Source organism: Cricetulus griseus, chromosome 2 (genome assembly GCF_003668045.3).
Source record: "Cricetulus griseus strain 17A/GY chromosome 2, alternate assembly CriGri-PICRH-1.0, whole genome shotgun sequence".
NCBI classification, from domain to species: domain Eukaryota; kingdom Metazoa; phylum Chordata; class Mammalia; order Rodentia; family Cricetidae; genus Cricetulus; species Cricetulus griseus.
In genome coordinates, this window is record NC_048595.1 from 398,136,275 (window position 1) to 398,152,523 (window position 16,249).

At 48.8% G+C, this 16,249-nt stretch overlaps 1 protein-coding gene across 1 annotated transcript; it reads right to left on the reverse strand.

The window, feature by feature from the left end:
* Positions 1-2,353: 2,353 nt before the first annotated feature.
* Positions 2,354-10,051, reverse strand: Krt74 (keratin 74). Its single transcript, XM_027396036.1, has 9 exons — positions 9,581-10,051; positions 8,757-8,971; positions 7,975-8,035; positions 7,215-7,310; positions 6,834-6,998; positions 5,321-5,446; positions 3,581-3,801; positions 3,009-3,043; positions 2,354-2,553 (listed from the first exon to the last, which is right to left on the reverse strand). The coding sequence occupies exons 1-9, from the start codon at positions 10,049-10,051 to the stop codon at positions 2,354-2,356; spliced, it is 1,590 nt and encodes a 529-aa protein (XP_027251837.1).
* Between the last annotated feature and the right edge of the window lie 6,198 nt (positions 10,052-16,249).

Sequence of the window (16,249 nt, forward strand, 5' to 3'; positions counted from 1 at the left end):
ACCAGGGAAAAATACTAATCCACTAGCAGGGGCTCCCTGGAGTGCAGAAGCCTCCTCACTGACATCCATGTTCAGGGGTCTGGATCAGTCCTGTACTGGCATACTTCTTTTAAAAAAAAAATTGATTATTTTGTGTGTATGCCTACATGCCTGGGTGTGTGCCTGTGTGTATATTATGTGAACGCATGTGTATATGTGCGTGCACAAAAATACAGATGTCTGAAGAGGCCAGAGGTGTTGGGTCCCCTGGGGGTGGAATTACAGGTAGTAGTGAGCTATCTAATGTGGGTGCCGGAAATCAAGTTCGGGTCCTCCGGAAGTCTCGGGTCCCTTTGCAATTTCTTGGCTAGGCTGTCCTTGTTGAGTTGTAAGAGTCCCTTTTATACTCTGAATACTATAACCTACTAGAGAAATGATATGTAAATACTTTTTGTCCTCCTCTTGGTTGTCTTCTCAATTTCTTACCTCCCCCTCACATTTTTGTTGCTTGAGGGAGGGGTCTTACTGTGTACCCCACAGTGGCCTTGAATTCAGCTTCTCAGATGCAGAGGCAGCAGCACACACCACTTTCTTTTTTCAATACAGGATCTCTCTGTGTAGCACTGGCTGTGCCGAAACTCACTCTGTAGACCAGGCTGGCCTTGAACTCATGGAGTGCCTACCTCTGCCTTCCAAGTACTGGGATTAAAGATGTGCATCACCACCACCCAGCTGCCACCTTCTTACAAATTTACCCTTGTATTTTCTTCTAGGATATTTATAGTTTGAACTGTTGCATTTATGTGTTGCATACATTTGATTCATTTTTGCAGATGATGTGAGAAGCCCAAGTGCATGGCTCTGAGTGTTTCTATCTCTCCCTGCAGCCTGAAGTGGCCTCCTGTGCAGTCCCCTGTGACCTCCAGCTACCCAATAGGGCTGTTCACATGTACATGCAGGTCACAGTGTCTTTAGACAGTGGAAGATTTGGACAGATTGACAGACGGATGTGCAACCCTGAGATTGCTCCAAGGTAGTTTATTGCACATTCAGCAGAAATTGAGAGTCCTTAGGCCGTGCAAGGGAGGGACAAGGTGGTGCCATCCTTCACACAGCAAACCTTGACTTCAGGCTGGGTAGGACCACCCAGAGACAACATTAAGCCCACCTGCTGGACTCAGCTTACAGCAATAGCCCTCTAGAGCCATAAAGTCCTGGAGGTCACAGGCCTGGAGAGAGGTCCAAGAACCAAACATAGCCATGGTCTTCACAAAAGCCAGCAAGATTGAGGACTGTGACCTTGACATTCCATGATTGTGACATACCAGCAAAACATCATGAACCCTGGCTGTCTGCCAGGCTTGAGCTGGCTCGTAGGCGTGTGATGTGGGCTAGCTCAGTCACTCATGTAATGTGGCCTAGCGCAGCCACTCTGAGAAACAGCTTCCCTATGTGTCCCAAAGATGTGGCCAATGCATTCTCTGCAGGGTTAGGCGAGAACTGGAGGCAACACACACCAGGCTCCTGACAACCTGGCTCACAGTAGGTGCTTGACAGGTGGAAGCAACTAATATTGATAATAAAGGTGGTGACCCCATTGTCCAACAACACCAAGCCTTTCTGAATTCACTTTCCTCATATGCCAAAATGGAGCTGAAGTTCCTGTCCCAGAGAATCATTCTGAGGATTATGATTTAGAGTATGTAAATGTACTCAAGACTTTGGGGTCTGGGACTCTAAACTATTATTATATGAGCCAACAGAGCATTTTCAATTTGTTTTTTGGTTGTTTTGGACAGTTAACTGGGTTGTGGCTGTCCTGCAATTTTGTCATTGAATTTCCCCTAACTTTAAGTACTGTAAATAAAGCTAAAATGAGTAAAAAAAAAAAAAAATCTCTTCCATGGGGCTCTGTGAATAGGAGCTCATCAGGGCATCTCCAAACATGTACATTTTTTTTCTTGAACAATACAGTCACTCTTCAATGGCCTGGCCAATGGGAAAGAGGAAGACTGCCAAAGTCCCACCCATTCTGAGGGCAAAAATGTAGACAATTGAGAATATGACCTCAATGCCCCTTCTTCCTCACCACTTCTTTCTCTCCCCTCTTTCTGGTTGATCATAGCCTCCTTAGCTTGAGAAGACAGTGGTGGCTTGAGCTTCCAACGCCTCCTGCAAACTGAAGGCAAGAAAAGTCAGAAGCCCACTGACACCAGAAGACTGACTGTGTCACCCAAAACTTAAAGTGGATAGTGGATAGGCAAGTGTAATAGAGAGAGTCCTAAAACTCAGGGATGGAGTGTGATGGGCGTCTCTGGGCAGCAACAGAGACATTCTTTCTCCAGACAGTGAGGTGAGTGGGGCGATAGACTTATCAGGTAGTCTTCTTGGCCGGGCTACCAACAGCAGTGCTCTTGTTCTGGGAGTTCCTAAGTTCTGTTGCTCTTGCTCCTCTGGTCTTGGTCTGGCTGTTTCGAGTGGTGCTGGGACTTCCAGTTGCATTACCAGCCCCAAAGTCAGAGCTCATGGAGCTTGGGTGATAACCGTAGGAACCATAGCTGCTGCTGATGACAGCTGAGGAAGAAGGGTCAAGAGTAGATATCTGTCAGCAAGTGACAACAACTATGATAACTGCCATCTCTGAAGGTGTTCGGCTTATCCCAGGAAAATGTGAAGTCCATGTGCATAGCCAATGCAATGAGACCTTGCCACGTGCCTAACGTGTGGTGGGGGAACCACAAAGAATAGATAGAGTGCCTGCCTTCTGGGATATCCCGGGGAAGTGACCATTCCCAAGCCTTTCTCCAGATTACTGTCCCAGGAGATGGACAACAAAAAAGAGATGGGTGTAAACTTCAATCGCTTTTCTCAGGGGACAGAAAGTGGGAAATATTTCCTGATGTCAGAGAACATTCACAGGATGGTAACAGAAACCTCTAGGCGAGTGAGGTAAGAAGGCAATTGGAGGTGCATCACTGTATCCCACAGCCCCTGGCTTCCTCAGCCCATCCCATCTCTAGGATACTCACAGATGCTCACAGAGGATGGGTTCTCACCAGACATCCTGCAATACAGAAAGTTAAAAAATAAGACCACTCAGGAGGCTGAGGCGAGAGGATCACCATTATTTTGAGTCAACCTGGGCTACAGAGAAAGACCCTGTTTCAAACAAACAAATCAAAAGAATAAAACCTCAGTGATTCTGCTGAGCCTTGATGGGCTCCTGCTTTCCTGTGTTTATTAGTTTAATTCATTCTTTTAGCAACACATGAAGAGTCCAACCTCCATTCTACAGATGGGGAAATAGAGGTGCCACATGATCTACGGGGGCCACATTGCTATCGTGGGGCAACGGGGCAATCTGTCTGTCCCCGCAGCTCCATTTGTATCACCACAAGGTACCCTGTACATGTAGCTGGGCTCTGACATCCCCCGCAGGAAGCACAACTGAGTTCACCTGGCAAACCACAGCTTTCCTTTCTCATGGTGTTGCTAACACTAAGATGTTTTCTGTATCTTCCCCCTCTCAAATGTCCCCTCAGCCAGAGAAACCATAGCTGTTTCTCCCTCGGCAGCATGGCCTTGCCCCCCAGCACCCCACCTGCACTCCTCGCCCTCTAGCAGCTTTCGGTAGGTGGCAATCTCAATGTCCAGTGACAGCTTCAGGCCCATGAGCTCCTGGTACTCGCGCATCATCCGAGCCAGCTCCTCCTTGGCCTGCTGCAGGGCGCCCTCCAGCTCATCCAGCTTGGCCCGGGCATCCTTGAGGGCACAGTCCCCTCGTTGCTCGGCATCAGCAATGGCCGTCTCCAGGTTGGAACACTGGGGAATAAAGAACAGAGAGACGGTCAGAACATAAAATACGATTGGATCACACCAGTTGTGATTGTTAATATCATGAACCTGACAGAATCATCCAGGAGACAGTCTCTGTGCCTATGAGGGATCGCATTCATTAGATTGGTTCAAGTGGGAAGACCCACCCTAAACATGAATGGTACCATTTCCTGGGCTTAGATCCTGGATGACTTAAAAATGAAGACAGCTAACTGAGCTCAGGGATTCACCATCCTCGGCCACTTAGCTGCAGATGCAGCTTGACAGCCTGACACCATGCTGGACTATGCTCTCCCACAGCAGCCAAAATAAGCTCTTTCTCCCTTATGTTGGGAGAAATAACTAAGACAGTGGTAAGGTAGCACAGTAGCTTTGTTATACAGAAGGAACCCAGAGTGCAGGAAGGAGCAGCCAGCACTAGAACCTGGGTCCGAACTTTCCATTGCAGGTGAATGTTAAAGATGTTGGCCGGAAGATGGCTGAGAAGGCAGAATTGATACTGCCCAAGCATAAGGACCTGAGTTCAATTCCTAGAACACACATAAAAAGCTAGGTTTGGCCATGTACCTATTCATAAACCAAGAGCTGTGGTCAGGGGTGGAGAAGGAAGGATCACTGGGGCTTACTGGCAGCCAGCTTAGCTACAAGTTCAGTGGAGACTTCATCTCAAAAACAGTAAGACAGAGTGATAGATCAGGACATAGATGTCCTCCTAGACCTCCATACACATACAGGTGTGGACACCTGTACGCGTGTGTACATACACCACACGGACACACACACACACAGTGACACACATACACTCACACTCATACACACACTCACACACACACTCTCTGACACACATTCTCTCTCTCTCTCTCTCTCTCTTTCTCTCTCTCTCTCTCTCTCTCTCTCTCTCTCTCTCTCTCTCTCTCTCTCACACACACACACACACACACACACACACACACACACTTACCCAGCATTTAGGAATTTCTGTCTTCAGGTGAGACCAGTGCAAAAGGAATCAACCTGTGGCCCAGGTGGGAGAATCCAGGGCCTACGTTTGCTGCTGCACCCCTCCACCAGGGCCATGCTCCACCACAAGGACAGGAATTCAGGGTGGCCACAGAGGGTCCTGTCTCATCCCATGCATCCAGCCATGTAAGAGGAGGCCTAAGGCCTGCTCTCAGAGTGCCACACACAAAAGACATGGGATAGGTGTATTGGACACAGAAAAAAAAAAAAAAAAACTTAAGGCAAGGCTACCTGAAGCACCTGAGCTCTAACCCTGTCCTGTAAAAAATCTGGGAGAGGGCAAGTCCTTTTCTACTCAGCTGCACAATGGGTAAGCCAGAGATAGCGTATTCCCCATTCCGATGCAGGTTGAGAGAGAAGGCTATGATTGGTCCTAGGACTCTCAAGCCCGGGAGGAAGACCTGCTTCTTCCTCAAGGGCAACCCTGTGTCTCCATCACAAGGGTGCAACTGTGCCTCTCATTCTTCTCCTGGTCACTGCCCACCTGCTTCTTCACGTTAGCGATATCACGGCGGATCCTCTGGATAAGCCGGTTCAGCTCCAACATCTCATTCCTGGTGTGTTTCAGGTTGTCCCCTTGGCAGCCAGCTGCAAGCTGCAGCTCCTGGATCTAATGTGCCAGAGAGAGGAAGATGGGGATGAGATGGAGGAAATGACCAGTCCTGGGAGAGCACATGTACCTCAGGGAGCTTGAGGTGACCCTGAAGTCGATGTGGTGAAGCCAGTGCCCGGGTGCCCCCTCACCCTGTCCTTTAGGCAGAACCTGCATGTGAACCGGCTTGTCTCCTGTCCTGAGTCTTTTCCCAGAGTAGACAAGGAAGGTGTAGCTCCCACTCATTAAGACCTCTCCAATGTGAGAGTTCTGACCCCTCTTTGTCATCGTGTATTCATAGAGGCATCTCCTAAAGGCCCAGCCTGGCTCTGCTCCGGCACCGAAGATGCAGCCTGCCCTGCTCTTTCTAAGCTCACCCTCTTCTGCAGAACTTTCCCAGGCACAGGTCAGAGGGGAAGGAAAACTGAGGACACACATGCTTATGGGGCTGCAGATGGGATTGGGGTAGAGTGGGGGACTAGCGGCTTTCCTCCACCCTTGTCCAGCCCTTCAGGAAGGAGGAAGTGGAATGCCTGTGGACAGGAACAAGGAAGGGACAGGAGCGGGTAGTAAGACTGAGCTACGCCTGCCATCCTTGCTTGGTGGTGCTACTGCTGAAATTGGGAGTGTCCTCCAAAGGCCCATGTGTTAATGTCTTGGTCCTCAGCTTGGCACTGTTGAGACATAAATCCTAGTAAGAAGTTCAGGTCACTGGGGACATGCCCTTGAAGGGAATATTGGGAGCTGAAGCACCAGCCACTCTCTCTGCTTCCTGGATGCTGTGAAGTGAGCTGCCCTCTGCCACGAGCTCTGCCATGATATACTGTGTGTCCCCAGGGCCAAGCATCCACAGACCGAAACCTCTGCACCCATGAACCAAAACAAACCTCTGCTGGTCATAAATTGATTTTTCTCGCCATTTTGTTACAGAAATGGAAAGTTGACACATCAATGACTATGAAATGGAGTAGACGCACCCTGAGGGTCTTACTCCATCACCTGATCTGTTTGGTCAGACACTCTTAGAATTCCAGCTGGCTCTTGAGGGTCTTCTAATGCCCTCTTGCATAACAGAAAGAAGCTCAGGGCTTCCTTTTCTCTCCCCAACTGGCCCCAGCTCACCCATGGCTACTCTGTTCTAATACTCATGTCCTCCTTCCCTGTGTCACTGTACCCCAGTTCCCATAAATTCACCTACTTTACAATAGGAGAGCCTCAGTCTATGCCTCCTCGAGGACTAAATGTCTCTCCCTATTGGATTTGTTCAACCACACTAGTTTGATAGCACTGCTGAAAACTCCTTTTGGACAGAATGCTAATGGTCTCAACTTTCACATTTCTATGATGTTGGTGGAGGGACCCTTTCCAGGAAGGAAAAAGTCCCCCCTCCCCCACCAGTGCTCACCTTAGTCTGGTACAGTGCCTCTGCTTCAGCCTTGCTCTTTAGGGCAATGTCCTCATAGTGGGCACGGACCTCAGCAATGATACTGTCAAGGTCCAAGTCCCGGTTGTTATCCATGGAGAGGATGACAGAGGTGTCACTGACATGAGTCTGGAGCTGGTCAATCTCCTGAATTGGAGATAGAGACAGTCAGGGCCCCCAGATCCTCACCTCTTCTCCATCAGCCTTCTGGGTCCATGGCCTCTGACATAGTTGTTCAAGCTAATCTCTACAAACACCTTTATCTGAGGTGGTCCTGAGTCCCTCCCAGTGATGTCCCTTTGGGAAGGTCAGGGTCTGTCAGCTGAAGAGAGGCAGAAGTGTGGGGGATAAAAGTGTCCTCACCGCATCATACAGACACTTGAGAAACTTGATGTCTTTCTCCAAAGAGTCCACTTTGGCTTGAAGCTCCACCTTGACCATGTAGGCTGCATCTGCATCCTGCCAAGGGGCCGCATAATGTCATCAATACATCTCTCTTCCCGCTAGTCACCCTGCCTCTCCTGCTGCCTGATCCTGTAGCTGTCTGACTTTCACCATGCTGATGCAATCACTCAACGTTAATTTTCTCAGACTGACTGAACCTTTGGGAACAGAGGGAGAGAACAGGACCAGTCTTCCTTTGTTTCACCTAGAGAACACGCAGCCCAGAGAGGCGCTTGCATTCCCTCAAGCCACACAGTTCATGGCACTGAGTCATATTCTCCCAGTGTCCTCACAAGGACTCCCTCCTATCTTTTCCTGGCTGTGTGTCTTTCCTCTCCAACTTGCTGGAAGCCATAATTCTGGTTCTACTCAAATTCAGCCCCTAGACCCTCTCTAGGTGTCCCGGATAAAGTCCTGAGCAGAGTTGCTTAGGATACAGGTGAGAGAGACACTGAAGCCTGTTGTGGCTTCTGAGATCAACAAAACAAAACTTACTTATCTTTGTTTTTTGTTTCTTGTTTGTTTGTTTTTTGAGACAGGGTCTCTCTGTGTAGCCCTGGCTGTCCTGAAACTCACTCTGTAGACCAAGCTGGCCTCAAACTCACAGAGATCCATCTACCTCTGCCTCCCAAATTCTGGGATTAAAAGCATGCACCACCACCACCTAGCCTGGGCTCACCTTCTTAAGCAACACAAACTCGTTTTCCGCTGCTGTACGTCGGGTGATCTCCACCTCATACCTGTGAGAGAGGAGAGAAGATAGCAGAGGTTTGCCTGTCTGTCAAGTCACCTCTTTCCTCTACAATGCAAGCCCTATGGATCCTGGGATCTCTGGGCATTATAATTTTAGTGTCACGTGTGCCCCACAGACTCACACATTTGAACACTTGGTCCCCAGCCTGTGGTACTGTTTCAAAGGTTGTGGAAGCTTCTAGTCATGGGACCTAGCTGACAGCCATACAGCTGGAGGGGCAGGGCTGAGGATTTTGAGCTTGACCCTACTTCTGGCCTCAGTTCTCTGGCTGTTGGTTGGTAGCATGGAATGAGCCACTGTCCATCACTGTAGAGCTACCAGCTCCTGGGCTTTCCTGGCTAGGAAGGCCAGCATCCCCTCAAACCATGATCCCAAACAAACCTCTCCTTCCTTAAGCTGCCCCATCAGGCACTGGTGACAATGACAGGAAAAGTACCATATGCCAGAAGTGACTGCCAAGAGGCCGATGGTGTACGAAGTCCTTGGATTTCCTGATTGCATCTCAGGAAAATACCCAAATGCCTACACAGAATCCTTAACCAGCAACTGAAGCATCCAGAGGGCAGTGAACCCAGGAATTGCTACCTATCAACCTGAGAAGATGTTATCACAGGGTGGATACCTCCCCCATAACTGGAGAAGACCACGTGAGCTCCTGACCCTGGAGCTTTGGTACATGACCCAGGAACCTTTGGTGGCCTGCTCACCTTTTCTTGTAGTCCTCCACCATGTCCCTCATGTTCCTCAGCTCTGAGTCCAGCCTCACCCTGTCCCCAGACAACATCTCTAGCTTCTTTCGAAGGCTGCTGATGTGGGCCTCGTATACAGGCTCCAGGCTCCCTTTGCAGCTGTTCAGGTTCAGCTGCTGCAGCAGCTCCCACTTGGTGTTCAGCACCTGGTTCTGCTGCTCTAAGAAGCGTACCTGGAACCCAAACCCACAGTCACCTGGAACCATACAGATATTATCATGCCCGTGGATATATGCCATTGACTTCCCAAGAGAAGGGGAGTTTTGTAAAATCCTGTGGGTTGAGCCCTAACTATCTACCAGATATCCTTCCTGAAAGACACCTTGAACAAGTTCATTTCCAGCCTTTGGGACCTCTAGTCACTGAGCACTTGAACCAAGAGACAGCATTCTAACTTCTGTGGCCTGACCCCGGGTCTAGGAGGCATTCCCTTAGGTCTAAATGTGCCTCCCTGAACTGTGAACCCTGCCTTCTGATTGTTCTCAGTTCTCTCAGTTGTTCACATTCTTAAAAAACAAAATGGGAACACCCTCTGCAACTTGACCTTCAGGAAATCACCACTTTTCTCAAAATAAGGCTACTTCTATCCAGTTTCCCACCTTCTCTATGAGATTGCCAAATGAAGCAATCTTCATTTATTCCCCATTCTGGGCACCTTGTAAATCTATTCCCTTCCCCTTGAGATGAGGGACCACCCATCCAGGCCCCATCACATCCATTCATTGCCCAGGAAACAGAATTGCTACTGCTATGGCATCATTATGTCTTCCTATAAGACCCACCTTGTCGATGAAGGAAGCGAATTTGTCATTCAGAGCCTTGATCTGCTCCCGCTCCTGTGCACGCACCTTCTGGATCTCAGGGTCCAGCTCCACATTAAGTGGGGCCAGCAGGCTCTTGTTGACAATAACATGGTGGATGCCCCCAGGTAGACACATAAATGGACAAGTGGGCCCTGTGTCCACAATGCCAAACATGCTGCTGGCAAAGCCACTGGTTCGAGTCCCTCCATATCCAGAGCCATGCCCAAACCTGAGCTCTGTGGCCCTAGCACTGCCACCTGCCACATCAAAGGAAATATGTCGATTCCCTCCAAGACTGTAAAGGCTCCTGCTACTGAAGCCGGCCCCAACCCTGTAACCAGTTGCCTGGCAAGAAGCCATGCTACCCAGGGGTCTCCTTGGCACCACTGCAGAAAACACACTGAAGTTGCCCTTGTCACCACCAGACCTGAAGTTCAGTTGCCGACTCATGATGGAGGAGATGGTGTGATGGGTCTAGAGAAGTTCACGATACTGAGGCACAGGAAGGCTGCCTCCTTTTATCCCCACTGAGCCCAGGACACCGGAAAGGGGCGTCTCTCCACTATCTCCTTCCCCTGAGGAAGGGCTGGGGCGACTTGCAGAGCACAGATCTCCAAGCCTTTGAGTAACAAAGCCCTTTGATAGAAAGTGGAATATGCTGCCCTTGCATGCTGCAGTGGTCTAATTTGGAGTTTATCTGTTCCCTAATTAGGCACTTGCAGAGTTATCCCCCTCAGCGATCTCTTAGCTTTACTTTTCCAGTGATGTCGCCTTCCTGCTTATCTACCAAGGCTTAGGATAAATGCCTGCCTTCATCCAAGGAGGGGTCCTCTGAGCACTCCAGGCTTCTCCTGCCTCCTGTCATCTGATCTTTTTGAGGGATGGGTTACTGAGAAAGGAGAGGGCACTGTCCTCACAGATCTAGCTAGATCAAGGAAGAAGGTCCATGGAGTCACCATTCACTTGTGCTAAGGACCACAGCTGTCCAGCAGTAGACAGGCCCCAAGACAGGGTGGAAATGAGAGGCAGCATCTGACCCCTTCCTGTGCGAGCACTATGTGTGCTGTCTGTGTTGGGCAGGGAGTGTAAAAAGATGTGCTTTCAACAGTGAGCAGCTTCTCAGGCAGCCACCATTTCCTCCACTGGAATTTTCTCTCCTGGACTGAGATTATCTGTCCATCCTGAGAGCTCAAGCAGGAGCTGGGCAGTAGCTGGCCTCTAGCTGTGTAGACCATATCCTGGATGGTCAGAGGTATGAATTCCTAGGTTTCAGTCCTGGGCCCCCGGGGCACTGTTCTGCCAATTCTCTGATCACTTTCAGGAGCTGCTTAATTTTAGGACAGAGAACATCAGCCCTTGAGAACCCAGGAAGCCTGATGGATTTTTAAACGATCTCAGAGCAGGACATCTGGCAGCCACTCCAGCTCAGGGCACTGTCCACTACCTGTGAGTGAGTGCACTGGGGAGGTTTGACAAGGCTCTGGTCAGACAGCGGGTGGTAGAATAGCTTCCCCAGAGGAGAGGACCTTGGAGGACCTTGGAGGACCCAGGGACAAACTGGGGAAGAGAAAAGAGAAGCAGAGAGGCAGAGAGGCAGAAGCCACCTCAGAGGCACACACCCAAGAATGGTTTTTCACATCAGCCCTAAAGCAGGGACGAGTACACCCTCTCAGAGGCCCTACATCCCAGAGTTCCTAGAAGAACCTGGCCCAGAGGCTCAGAGAATCTAACAGAAGGGATCACTTTGCCTGAGGTTTTCTAAGCCAGATTGCAAGGGTAGCAGAGTCAAACTTTGCTTCCTTTTCTGATGTGGAAATGTCAATAAACTAAGGTCCTTGACCTGTAGTGACCAGTATATGTCCAAGGACTAGAAAGCAGGATCTGTACCAAGAGGCCCAGGCTGAAGTCCTGGAATAACTGGAGAGCTTTGCAAGCAGTAAACCAAGATGCACTGAGGAGTGGCTGATTTTGAGTGGATTTTAGAGACATCCAGAAAGCTGGACTCATAAGTGTAGCAGTGCCTACCATGAGCTGGACTAGACAAGCGGGTGTGTGTGTGTGTGTGTGTGTGTGTGTGTGTGTGTGTGTGTGTGTGTGAAAGATTACATATACTAGCAGAAGCAATGGTGGCAACATTAAGGCCAATTGCTGTCATGGTGGCGGTATAACGGAAAGAGTCAATGTGTGTGGCTCACTTCATATGTGTGTGGCTCACTTCATATGTGTGTGAGGCATTATGCCAAGTGCTACATGGCATGCTTATTTTAATTGTTTTAAAGACATGGTCTCTCTATGTAGCTGAGATAGATTGAGAACTCTAGATTTTTCTATTTCAGCTCCCCAAGTGCTAGAATTACAGGCCTGTGCTGCTATTTCCTGATGAGGAAAATCTAATTAATCCGTGCATTACTGCTTACATTTAGGGAAACAGAAGTTCAGAGGCATTATGAGTCTTGGCCAAGATCATTCAGCTAGTAAGTCAGAGATGGTACTCAAGTAAAAGTGAATCTGATTTCAAAGCCCATTTACCTAACTGCTGTATTGTGTGACTGAAATGACAGAGGCAAAGACACAGCTTCCTGGTGTATGTGCCAGGCACTACAGAGACCCCCATAAGACAAGTGCAGTATGAAGGGAATGGGAAGTTGCAATGGATTCTGGGTATTCAAGATTAGACATCATTCTAGTGTTCAGAGAGAATGTCGGCCAAATTAGGGATGAGCACATAGAAGGAAAAGATCCACCTTCGTATTAGAGGTTGTTTGTCAATTTTAGAACCCACCGTGGTGGCCTCTCATCTCTAGTTCCAAAGGGTAGTCACCCTGGTTCCAACTGAAATTCATAGGGTGGGTTTTGCAAGTTCACTGCCTGGCAGAATGTGAGCCCCAGTCTCGTAGGAAAGCTAGACTTCTTACTGGGGCCCTCAAAATAGAGCCCTAGAAAAGCAGTACACGCTGGAGAAGACAGGGTGTCGGTGAACATGCTGCAGAAGAGATGCACTTGTCAATGGAGTGCTCAGCCACAAATCCACATCACAGCCTCTCTCTGAGGCTCAGGGACCATCATGGAGGAGGGGAGCAGGAAGCTAACAGTGAGAGGTCAGAGAGGAACAGAGCAAAACAGTGCCTTCTGGATATGACAGGGTGGCTACATTCAAGAACCCGAGGCAGCTGGGGTTGCCTGCCCAAAATCAAGTCTTTCAGCATTCTAGCTTTGGGTGGGAAGAGCCCAAACTCCTGACTAAGAGCTACGGACAGTTGGGTTTCTGGGGCCTGTCCAGAGGTATTCAATTTCCTTCAAGGGTATGGCTCCTGAATGACTCCACGCCCATGAGTGTATCGGTAGTCAATTGTTACAAAAAAAAAAAAAAATGGAGTTGATTGTTATTAAAATAAAGACATTAAGTTGGGGGATTAGGATGTGAGGTTAGATTAGGGAGGAGTTAGGGTGAATATTATCAAAATACATTGTATAACATTCTCAAAGAATTGATTTTCAAAAAGAAAGAAGACTGAAGAATGAGTGGCACCCACCCACACTCCTCAAAGCAGCAGGCTGTCGGGGAGAAGGAAGGGGACATGGGGTCTTGGCACCCTTCATGTTCATTCCCAAGGAAGTCTTAAGTGCCCCCCCACCCCCGTGCACAGGCCCCGCCTGACTGGTCAACAAGGATGTCAGGGTGATTGTGATGGTGAAGGGAGAGGTAGAAGAGACAGCAGTGGTGTGATTCATCTCACTTGGGGCCATTGACTCCTTCTCTGTCATTGTCATTGTTATTGTGTGTGTGTGTGTGTGTGTGTGTGTGTGTGTGTGTGTGTGTGTGTGTGTGTGTGTGTGTCTGTGTCTGTGTCTGTGTGTGTCTGTGTGTATCTGTGTTTGTGTGTGTCCAGGACAGACATACTTTGAGTAGAGACAGAAGTGCCCTCCTGACTCCTAGGAGATGCAGTTCAGGAATTGGCTTTGGCCAAAGGATCTCCTCTAGCTATACCCTGTGCCATGCTGGCTATCCTTCAGTTACTCATGGCCATCCACACCTCTCTGTAAGTTCATTGGAGCAGTAAGTACCTAAAGCTTGGGGAGACTTATTCAGTCGATGGGTATGGAACTGAGAACCTACTGTGTGCATACTATATATTAGACTCAAGGGAGGAGCTATCCAAGCTGGAGGCAACAGAAGAGATATAAGTGGAGTGTGTTCTGTGATAGTTATTGTAGTTTTACCTCCACCTGCCTGTGTCAATGAGTGACTCAGACAAACTGTGTCTTTCCTGGAGACCACACACACACACACACACACACACACACACACACACACTGATAACAATTATGATGACAAGCAAGATCTATTTGTCCCAGACAGGGAAAAAGCCAACAGCCCAAAGTGAGAGCTTGTCAAGACTAGCTTGGCAAACAAGTAGGTGTAGTGGGGTTCCTATTGGAAATGCAGGTAATTTGTACCGCTGAAAATCCCCCAGCACAGTCCTTTGATTCCTCTTCTGTAGTAACAACTGGAATGCCAGAGGGAAGAGGACCAGATAATGATCTCATGAAGGTGCCAATATATCTCAAGGGTCTTGTGTCATGGGTTTTGTGACACCCCTCTCCCTCTGAGAAATGTCAATAGTTCTGATCTCCTGAGGGTTCCCGTGGGTCATCACAGCTACTCTGTGTCAGGATGGCAAAGATCATGTCCAACTGGGAGGAAACAGTATACATGTAGCTATTGTTGAAATTTGGTTTCTTTAAATAATTACTTTGAAGTGTACTCTTTTGCGGGTTACATATCTTTGCCAGCAGAACAGAAGTTGGGCTTTCTGGTGTGAGTTGGGATCTAGAAAGCCAGATAGCCTGGGCAGGTGCAGGAAGTAGGCTGTTCAAGTAGATCCTTTTTCCCTGTAGGCAGTGTGGAATCACACAAGCATCTCCAGGAGCAACCTCACAGAGCCTGTATTGCAAGTAGACTCTGCATTGCCTGAGAACTTCAGGAGATGCAGGGACCCTAGAAAGTTCCAAAGAAATTGAGTCCATCCATCATGTTATAATCTGTCACCATGTTGATACAGAATATTCTGGGAAAGCAAAAATCCAATCCTGAAAGCACATCGCACCAGAGAAAAATAGAAAGGCGTACCAAATGGGACAGCATAACAGCCCCAAATGGATGAAGTTGAGGTCATGTCTGTCTGCTTTGCAGGGAGTAATGAAGGTCATGTTTCTCTAACCCTTTGATCTGCTGACTGCCCCTGTACCTGAAACAGCCACCCCGGGCAGATTCTGTAGACCAAGGTGGAGAGAGGAAGACACTTCAAAGTTTCTGAGATACCTGGAGCAATGAGACGATGAACCAGCAGGAGAGGATCTGGTGGTCAGTCTCCTGTTGTCCCTTACCAGATGAACACAATGCTGACACCCAGCCCCACTGCCTATCCTCAGCATGCAGGGCCCCATTTCTCCCCTCCTGGCCCCTCATTAGGCAGCTTCCTCAAGAGAAAGCATCTTTTCTTCTATTGTCTCCATGCTCCTTCTCCAAGCTCATCACCTTCCTGACACGAATTTCTTTAGCTACTATAGGATTCAATCCCATCGGCAAAGGAGCATACCAGAGAGGCACGTGATCTAGGGCTCTGCAGCCAGAGAAGGAGTGGATGAGGGGACAGTGAGCAGGAATCCTGGGTACAGATCAGACAAGGGTTCCAGGACTGCCTCAATACTGCTCTGTAAAGGAAAAACTACATAGTTGAGCCAAGTGTGAGGCATCATCCAGGACGTTGGACAGACGTGGGACTTTCAGAGCTATCTCCTGGAAAGTTGCCAGTGTTGATCAACTGACATACCCACTCTGTTGCAGAGGAAAGCCCTTAACTCTTGAAGGAAGTGTGGAAAGGTTACTTCCCCCAAGGGGGATGTAGAAAGTTCTGAGAGAATGGGAGTGAGAAAGGAGTGGCCACTAGGTTTCAGGTCACAGCTCGCTTCCTTGGTGCACTTTTTTGTAAGTAGGGGCATACTACACAATGTGCTTTGCACTCACGTGGCCATGAGAAACAGGAATCTTGACCGTGGTGACCACCTGACTTGGATGTCCCTCAGTGTCTGTAACAGAATGTGCATCCAAGCTCACTAGGGCTCTAGGTCAGGAACCTTGTCCCCACTCCGTTTCTATGGACTCGGTTTCCCCAATCTGGATGTATTTTAACTTCAGCAAACCCTGCCCTGAGTCTCACTAAGGTCCTCCTAGTTCGATTCTCCCTTCCTACTCGTGTTCCTACTTCCAAGGCCTTACTCACTTGACAGACCACTTGGCCTCTCAGCTCTTTCCTCTCTTCTTTAAAAGAAAAGCTCTCTGAGGCCTGTGCAACCCCACCCACCACCCGCCCAGTCATCACAAGCATTTTCCTCCAAGCTCAAATGCTCTCAGGTATGTCCAGGCAAGTGTAGTCTTGCTCTGAGAAAGATGAGATTTCTTCCCCTGGCTTGTTCCAAAATACCATAGGGCCCCCATTCCGGTACTGGTTCATCTATCTCTTTGTCCCACAATTCCTCCACCCTGAGCCACTCAAGATGCCTGTAAGATCCCTTCTGACTCTGGCCTTCATAGAGAAGCTATGGTGTGATTCTTTTTCAAAGAGGAACAAAAGGGCTGGGGGAGGG

Coding starts and splice junctions, on each gene's coding strand:
- Krt74 (XM_027396036.1), bottom strand. CDS start 10,051: ATGAGTCGGCAACTGAACTTCAGGTCTGGTGGTGACAAGGGCAACTTC. Junction 5,447..6,833: donor AGGCACTGTACCAGACTAAG/GTGAGCACTGGT, acceptor CTGGCACATTAG/ATCCAGGAGCTGCAGCTTGC. Junction 2,554..3,008: donor CCCATCCTCTGTGAGCATCT/GTGAGTATCCTA, acceptor CTTCTTCCTCAG/CTGTCATCAGCAGCAGCTAT.